The sequence below is a fragment of the Pseudorasbora parva genome, chromosome 12, assembly GCF_024679245.1.
Source record: "Pseudorasbora parva isolate DD20220531a chromosome 12, ASM2467924v1, whole genome shotgun sequence".
NCBI classification, from domain to species: Eukaryota; Metazoa; Chordata; class Actinopteri; order Cypriniformes; family Gobionidae; genus Pseudorasbora; species Pseudorasbora parva.
In genome coordinates, this window is record NC_090183.1 from 44,438,451 (window position 1) to 44,447,918 (window position 9,468).

The 9,468-nt window shown below is 38.3% G+C and overlaps 1 protein-coding gene across 2 annotated transcripts in view; it reads right to left on the minus strand.

Annotated features, from left to right (window-relative positions):
- The window catches only part of gnb1b (guanine nucleotide binding protein (G protein), beta polypeptide 1b), a 45,699-nt gene that overhangs the window by 6,403 nt on the left and 29,828 nt on the right, over positions 1-9,468 (minus strand). For both annotated transcript variants that reach the window (XM_067460451.1, XM_067460450.1), the window contains exons 3-8: positions 8,788-8,826; positions 8,564-8,670; positions 8,046-8,109; positions 6,527-6,689; positions 2,515-2,581; positions 805-1,006 (exon numbers count right to left, since the gene is read on the minus strand). In XM_067460451.1, coding sequence (XP_067316552.1) covers positions 805-1,006; positions 2,515-2,581; positions 6,527-6,689; positions 8,046-8,109; positions 8,564-8,670; positions 8,788-8,826 — 642 coding nt within the window. The remainder of the gene's footprint in view (positions 1-804; positions 1,007-2,514; positions 2,582-6,526; positions 6,690-8,045; positions 8,110-8,563; positions 8,671-8,787; positions 8,827-9,468) is intronic.

Sequence of the window (9,468 nt, forward strand, 5' to 3'; positions counted from 1 at the left end):
CTTAAAAAAAAAATCAGCATCTAGGCTTTAAAGGGTTAGTTCATCCAAAAATTTTAATTCTGTCATTAATTCCTCACCTTCATGTCGTTGGACACCCATCAGACCTCCGTTCATCTTCAGACACAGATGAAGATATTAGTGTTTAAATCCGATGGTTCAGAAAGGCCTTCATTGACACCAATGTAATTTCCTCTCTCAAGACCCATAAAGGCACTAAAGACGTCGTTACAAAGCCCATCTCTCTACAGCGGCTCGACTTTAGGAGTGATGAACAGTTTTTGCACAATAATTTGAACAACTTATATAGTGATGGGCCGATTTCTAAACAAAGCTACGAACCTTTATGAATCAGTGAATTGATTCATGATTCGGATCGCTAAAGTCACGTGATTTCAGCGGTTTGGCACGCGATCCGAATCATGAATCAATACGCTGATTCATAACACTTTAGGAAGCTTTGTTTTGAAATCGCCCTATCACTATACAAGTCGTTATTTTGTTTTTGCGCACTAAAACTCCTCATCTCTTAATAAATGATTGTAGAGCCGCTGTAGTGAGATGGGCTTTGTAACGACGTCTTTAGTGCCTTTATGGGTCTTGAGAGAGGAAATGACATTGGTGTCAATGAAGGCCTTTCTGAGCCATCGGATTTCAACACTAATATCTTCATCTGTGTCTGAAGATGAACGGAGGTCTGATGGGTGTCCAAAGACATGATGGTGAGGGATTAATGACAGATTTTTCATTTTTGGGCGAACTAACCCTTTAATCCAGAGCTAGTAAAAATGAGGCAGGAACACTCACACAGATGGCGTTGATGTCCGACTCGTGGCCGGTAAAGGTCTGTCTGCACATGCCCTCGCGGACGTCCCAGAGTTTAGCAGAGGCGTCACAGGCCCCAGAAACGAACAGCCTGGTGTCTGGAGCCAGAGACAGACTCATCACGTCACCGGTGTGACCCGCAAATGTGGTCGTCTGCTGACCGGTCTCGATGTCCCAGAGAGCACTGCAGGACAGATCACAACATTTCCACTTAAGACGCTTCAAAATTAAAATTCATGAAAAATCACTGCAAGAGGTTCAAATCCTGTCTTTCATTGGATTAAAAACTGTTCAAACTAACCCCTTAGCTTATCTTCTGGTCTTACGTTTATATTTTTTCCTTGGTTGCTTTTGGCTATGATTCTGGTTTTTGGGATTGCCTTTTGACGTTGGGAGGGGATTTTTTTTCTCTCTCAGTGGTGTCGGGATCAGTGTTTGGAAAAACGAAACCTTACTCTTCTTATTTTAGCCCAGTTCCAGAGAGAGAACAGACAGCCCTGTTTGTGCTTGGAAATACAGTGTGAATTAAATGTTGTACAAATCAATGTCTGAAAATAATGATAATCCAAAGGCTTGTCCTGATGAAGACCATTGCAGGTTGAAACATGTAGGCTCTTGTAATTTTAACAATGACTTAAGCCATACCTAATAAAGTCTTTTTAATTTCCCTTCGTTTACATCTGAGTGCCTTGGATCTGCCTTTTTTGTGAAAAATCATGAAAACTGAAGCTGAAACGCCTATATTCACTAGCTAGCTAATTTTTGCCATCACAGACATCCCAGAGTTTAGCAGAGCAACTGCATTTGAGTTTGACTTTTGTAAAATGTTAGTAAATTTGACAATATATTATAATTCGTTTTTAGAATTGGAAAATCATGAGCACAGAGGGGCCCTGGAACTTACACAAAGCAATCCTCATCATCTAGGTAAAATATATTTATAAGAAATTTGTTCTTTGATTTATGATTGCTGATACACTTCATTTATTAACATTTTAATCATATTACGGTCGCATGGTCAATTCATGTTTATGCTGTTAATGTGCATACATTCGCAAGCTATTTTTAAAATTTAGCATTCTATACTTTCAGCTCGATTTCACTTGTATAAACGTAGTAAAACATGGCAAATAGCCTTAGTCACCAAACGTCTGGTTGGGACAGGCAAAATTACGGAAGACACCAAATTATTTACAGTGGTAATAGCGTAGGGGTAAAATACATGGTTGAAAGTTGACGCAAATCAACCCGAGGTTCGAATCCACCTTTTGCCAAACTCGCTCTACTGCCTTTTTCCATCACATAGTAGAAGTAGATTGGAAAGGCATTCATTTTCAATAAAAATTAAGCAAATTTAAACAAGTGAAAATAAAGAAGCTAACATGCATCTAATAATATAGTGTTTATTGGTTTGGGGTAGGTGAACAGACATGCATTTGCCCTTGGGGTGCCTTTTTTCAGTTTCAGCACAAGCCCCTCAAAGAGTCAAGTCACTTATTTTATACCAACAGAATTGAGCACAGTCTTGATCATTTCAAATATTTTAAATAAAATGTATAAAATGATTCTGGACTTAATGATTTAAAAAATAAAAATATTCCTGTTGAACTTAATAGCAAAATGATTTCCTAATTGCAGATATGAGCTTAGCTCTCCTATTTGGGCTTCTGGGATACAGCTTCTCACACTCACCAGGTGGTGTCGCCAGAACTTGTAACAATCTGGTTGTCATCAAGGAAGCGGCAGCAAGAGAGGTATCCTGTAGATTGGAGGAAGTTTAATGCACATCTCTAACAAGCAAATACAAACAAATATTTCCCCCCTTATTAATAACATTTTGCTTAAAATCCAAGGAATATCTCTGAATGTTTGGAGGGTTGCTTAATTACACTTTATGCTGAATTGTCTTGAAACAAAATTACAAAGAAAGAACCTTTAATGATCAAATAAACTATGGTCTGAAAGGGATAGTTCACTTTAAAATGAAAATTCTGCCATCCTTTACTGACCCTCAAGTTGTTTCAAACCTGTGTGAATTTCTTTCTTCAGCTGAACACAAGCGAAGATATTTTGAAGAATGTCAGTAACCGAACAGTTCACTGGAGCCATTGACTTCCATAGTAGAAAAAAAAAATACTATGGAAGTCAATGGCTCCAGTTAACTGTTTGGTTACTGACATTCTTCAAAATATCTTCCCTTGTGTTCAGCTGAAAAAAGAAATTCATACAGGTTTGAAACAACTTGAGGGTGAGGAAAGGATGACAATTTTCATTTTAAAGTGAACTATCCCTTTAAAGGGGGGGTGAAATGCTGTTTCATGCATACTGAGCTTTTTACACCTTTAAAGACTTGGATTCCCATCCTAAACATAGACAAAGTTTCAAAAACTAATGTTGGACGTTTGATAGAGTATTTCTGTGTTAAAAATACTCCTTCCGGTTTCTCACAAGTTTCGGCGAGTTTTTTTCGAGTATGGGTCGACTTGACGTTAAATAGATCGGAAGGTCCTTGTATGGGCCGTACGGGCTCTTCTCCCGGTAGGGTGCGCGCGCGCGTGACTAGAGGGAGCGAGAGGAAATGCACGCTGTAAACAGTCTCTCAGGTGCAGATCCAGTCGTCCGTAAACACTTATGTCGCGCCGCGCTCCACTTTATTCCTATGGGTGACGTCGAGCGACTTCAACGCTTCAGCACAGCATTCTGGGAAGGCAGCGCTGCATTTGAACCGATTTGAACGCAGAAATGACGGGAAGCTTCAAGGCATCGCTTCAGTCGCGTCGCAAAGTGGATTTCCACGGTCACTGCTGTCACAGGACTTCACCAAATCATACCAAAGAAGTGTGTTTTTGACAGAGCGGTCCTGCTTTGGAAGATGCCGGTGAGTAAATCAACTTCAAATGTCTCTGCTATTGGCTACCGTCGCATGAGTAAACATCAGTAAACGATACGATCGCGTGCTTCGTCATTCAAATGCGCTAACGGTTACTCCATTGTTGTTCTGTATAACGTTACACTATTCTGACTCTGACGTGCAAAACCGTTTTGCTTGCTACCTCTAAGGTCTAGTCACATACAATAGTCCATAAACCGAATCATGTCCTCATAAACTGCACACAAAGGCCCCTAAATACAGTACATACCACAGAGACGGACATCCTGATGTTGCCGTTTCTCCTGTTCAATTTATTTCAGCCTCAGATTTGATTGTGTATCATTATCTGTATTAGCTGAGATAGATGGGTTTCTCCGGTTTCTCCACGCTTGAGGACGTCACCGCTTTGCGCGCTTGTCATTCTTTAGCTCCGCCCACACGATACGCCTCCAGGCGCTCGGTTTTTTCCGGAAAGACTTGGTACAGCCCATATTTCTTTTATAAATATGATAAAACTAAAGACTTTTCGGAGATATGAAGGATGCAATACTACTCTATAGGTACTCAAGATTGACATGAGATTGACTGAAACTGAGTGTTTCACCCCCCCTTTAAAATAAACTATGACCTGGACAGAACGAATGAGTGTGCATTATGTAAACGCTGATGCTCTCATTAAAGGGGTGGTTGCATGCGATTTCACTTATTTAACTTTAGTTAGTGTGTAATGTTACTGCTTGAGCATAAACAGTTTCCGCAAAGTTACGGCGCTGAAAGTTCAATGCTAACGGAGATATTGTCTTTTAAAGTTACTGCAGTTCATTGCCTTCAAAAATGGCCGGTTTGGACTACAACGAGCTTCTTCGTGGGTTAGTGACATCATAAACCCTTGCTAGTCTCCACAGATGTGACTTGTGCCCATAATTGGAAGGGATGTGGCCTTTCCGGCAACATGTGTTTGACACTTTAGCCAATAAAAATACAGGAAACTACATTTGGCCATCTAACCAATCTAAGACCATTCAGGGTATATACAGCAATCCTTAAGTTAAATTTACTACTTTTTAATACCTTTTTTACTACCTTAAGGATTTTTTTTAAAACCAACACGACACTGAATTGCAAGTGTTAATCAGCGACCTTTCTATTATTCACACAGATTTTGACATATATAACAAACAAAAAAGAATAGATTTAGAATCGACACCAGGAGGAAATCTGTCATAAGTTATCATTCAGACACAGTAAAACAGATCTCAACATTCACAAAGGTTGGTTAAGGAGAAGCATTACTGCATACACATTTGATTTCAATTAATAATTGGTAATTCAGCAATTAAATTATTTAGTGTTTTTTTCCCAACAACAAAACCTGAGCCAAATATTACATTTCTATAACTGTGATAAGTTGTTGAATTAAACAAAATACTAAAAACTAGTCAATCGATTAAAAACTTTAACTAGATTAATCACACATTTTTTCTGTGATTAATCGCAATAAAAAAAAAGTTTTTGTACGTTTTTAATATAATAATTTCACAGTTAATCAAATTAATGTAGAAACAACATAAAGACAGTATATTTTAAATACTTGTTTAAATGGCATCTTTTTATGAATGAAGGCCAGTATTGCTGATATCAATACAGTTACTGATTTTTTTTTTTTTTTTTACATTCATTATTAGGCTTCAAAAATATAACAGTTTTTAATTTAAGTAAACTTAAAACAATGCTAACATAAACCCATAATAAATGTCATGTTTATTCCTGCCCTTCCTGTCTGAACAGTTAGGAAATATACAGAAATTTAATACAGTTATCAAAGTTATATGTAATCTGCACTGCATAAACTATAAATTAAATAGTTAATCCTTATTAAAGCTACAAAAGTTATTTAGTCAAGCGCAGCGAGTCATTTTCTCTGTTCCCTTTGTTCTTTAACTTTACTGACAGGAAGCTTTATTGGCTGCTGTCCCTTTCAGACAGACACGCGGATCTCACTGTTTATACGGTCTATGTATCGCGCCACATTCTCTCACAACTCTTTGTTCATTTTAGACTATATATATACACATCGTTTAAGATTGCTCTTATGAGGATAGTCGTTGAAGACATGCCTTGAAGCAAGTCTAAAATAAAACGTAAGCCAGCCACTTCTGTTGAGCGCGCTGTGCTCTGAGAGGATCACGAACGACCACTGAATATGACGTCAGCATCAAACACACGCCGAGACGGAGACTTAAGATCTTTGATTATGTGCCCAGATATGCTAAAGCCCACATTTAAACGAACTAACATGAACGCAGATAGAATTTCAATATAATAGGACACCTGATAGTCTGAAAAAATAATACCTAATTTGGAAAGAAATAATACCTCTGAGGCCAAATTTAACACTTTTAATGGCCTTAAATTTGACAATTTTGATTTATCACTTTTTAATACTTTTTAAAACCCCGCGGACACCCTGCCATTGCGTTTTTCGGAGGGATGGGCTTCATAGAAGCAGGAAGCAAACGAGCCATTCAAAGGAAAGTGGAGACAGCGGTGTGGAAAAAAGGGGAAATCTAAGAAAATACTTCTTTTTTTTTTTTTTTTTTTAAACACTCATTTAGGACATGTTATACTGCGCCCCATAAACACAACCAAGCCTAGAAAAAGAAACAGGGAACCAGCTCTTTAAAGGTCAATCAGAAGAGATTAATTAAAAGGGTGCAAAAGACACCAGTGCAGATTTACTGCATGATTACAGCTTTGCCAATCACCAAACCATGTGTACATTCACAAGAGCCAAGAATGTGAGAAAGTGTTTCAGGAAGACATGTCTTGTACCTGTGTGTCCGGCCAGCTCGCGGCTGACGCGTACATTCCCCTCGCGAGTCTTGAGGCTGTAGATGGAGCAGATGTTGTCTAGGCCTCCACAAGCAACGTAATTCCCTGAAGGAGCATAGGCACAGGTCATCACCCAGGAGGAGCGCAGAGGAATGGCGTGGACCTGAAAAACAACACATCAATGATAAATTTGCTACGTAACACGAGAATGAACCTCATTGGTTCTTGCTGAAGCTCAAATGTACTCCGGAACACGAGAATGAACCTCATTGGTTCTTGAGAAGCTCATTCGTGTTGCGTAACACGAGAATGAACCTCATTGGTTCTTGCTGAAGCTCAAATGTACTCCGTAACACGAGAATTAACCTCATTGGTTCTTGAGAAGCTCATTCGTGTTATGTAACACGAGAATGAACCTCATTGGTTCTTGAGAAGCTCATTCGTGTTACGTAACACGAGAATGAACCTTATTGGTTCTTGCTGAAGCTCAAATGTACTCCGGAACATGAGAATGAACCTCATTGGTTCTTGCTGAAGCTCAAATGTACTCCGTAACACGAGAATGAACCTTATTGGTTCTTGAGAAGCTCAATCGTGTTGCGTAACACAAGAATGAACCTCACTGGCTCTTGCGGAAACTCAAACGCTTCAAAAACATGTTGTAAATATACATCAATGTAGCTTTTCACGAAGCACTTGCACAGATAAACACGGGAGCATTTGAATGCAGGCACCTATCAGCTGGTTGACTCCTGCTTGTGCTTTCAAAACACTTCCGTGTTGATCACTGTAGCCAATCACAGACAAATCCGATGAGCGCAATGGCTAGTCAGAGGCGTTTACAATTCTAGCTCAACAGAGCTCAAAGAGTCACATTTTTTAAATTTCAGTACCGAATTGATATTGTGGTCAGTACTTTTGACAACACTAGTCTCTTCATAAAATTAGTACAAAACTGTTCAATTCATATGGACTAGCTTTATGATCTCTTAATTCACTTTTTTAAAAATGTCAGAGGTAGTTGCAAAACTGTCAATGAGGGGCCAGAAATATCAGATTTCATAAAAAAAAAAAAATTATATATATATATATATATATATATATATATATATATATATATATATATATATATATATATATATATTTGTTTCTCGAAGATGAACAAAAAACGACATGTGGGTGAGTCAATGATGACAATTTTTGGGTGAACTATCGCGTTAATTAGTGCTACTAATTTGATACATTTACTTCATAGACATCCTTCTCAGATATATATCCATTCTGCTCTGTTTGATCTGTTGTCAGTGTTTCATTGTCACAAGCACTCTACTGTACACGCTGCGTAGTATCAGAGCATTTTAATGAGTATGATTACATGAGCGTACTGGTATCGGTGCATCCTTAACAAAAACCCAGATATGGCTCAAATATGATATCCATCTCTAAAAAAGTGGAGCAAAACTGAAAAACTGATACAGAAATTCTCTATATAATATCAAAAAATAAAAAACTATCATACCTTATTTGTGGTATAACTGTCCCAAATAATGAGTTTTCCATCCTGGGATGCACTGACAAGCAGCCTGCACAGAAACACAAGATGGCAGTGAGTGGGGTTTACATCCTGAGACCATTAAACCCTATAGTGAATGTGAAAGTAAAAATCACAGCTTGTACAGCTACAATCAGGAGAATTGTCTTTCAGAAAAATTTTAAACTATTCCCAGCACCATTCAAGCACAAAAAATGGTAGCGTTATGGATGTTTCTTGGCTGTAGCTATAATAGTAACAACATGCTTAGTCATAACACCTACTTACAACCATCACTCACACCACCTACACAAACACAATAACAGAACATGATTCAATGTAATAGGGATAGCGTGCAGTGGCCACCACACGAGCCATGAACCCGTCCACCCTCACTGCGAAAGGGAAACCCCTTGGCGTATCTCTCTGATGTATAAGGATGTTTTCAAAAGGCCAGAAAAAGGTCAGGCCGTCATGCAAATAACGTGCTCTGAAATCTGCAGTACCTGGAATCGGTGCCCCAATGCATGGCGTAGATTTTAGCCAAATGCCCTCGCAGTGTTCTTCTTGTGCGCATCTGGATTCGGCCAACAGGGTCGATGTTGGCTGTGATCTGAAAACACATGCCAATTAAAGAAATATCCACACACGGATGGAAGCCGAATGGGGATTGATCCATTTATTCAGATTAGGGTCACTTTAGGGTCTCTTTACATATGTAAGCTCTTACCTGTGATAGTGTGGCATCTGCACAAGCTTTCCTTGCATCCTATAAAAAGAAAAAAAGAAAAAAGCTCAGACACTGTGGAGTTGTTTTTATGATTTCAATTAAGTATCTAGTAGCCTACTATTTACTGGTAAATATTACAGTATACAAACATCACAGACAATAGCAGTAAGCGACCAAGACAATGTCAATAACACTTCTATAAAAGACTTCCAGTTTCTTTACAGTTACTGAGGTAAACAGCCCTAAAGTACCGAAAAAAGGTACCATTTGATACCGGCACTAAATTTCAGGTACCGGTAAAATGGGAACAGTACCCAAGCCTATTTTTGTTTATAAAAATTAATGTCATGTTAACGTCGAGGCTAATTACATTCCAAACACAAGGTCAAATCAGAATCAAATCATAAAATCCAAACAATTTAAATTACCATATAAAACATTTCAAATTGACATAAGATAGAAAATATCACATATATTCAGGTGATGTATTCTGAAATATTCCATGTAAACATGCTGCTAGAAAACATTTATTTATAAACATCATAAAAATGACAGTCCAACAGAATACGTTTAACTTTCAAACATGAGACGCATAAAGGTGGAACTTCGCCCATCAATAGCCCCGTTTCCACCAAAATACCCGGAACAATTTGTACCAGGAACTTTTTTACAGGAACTTTT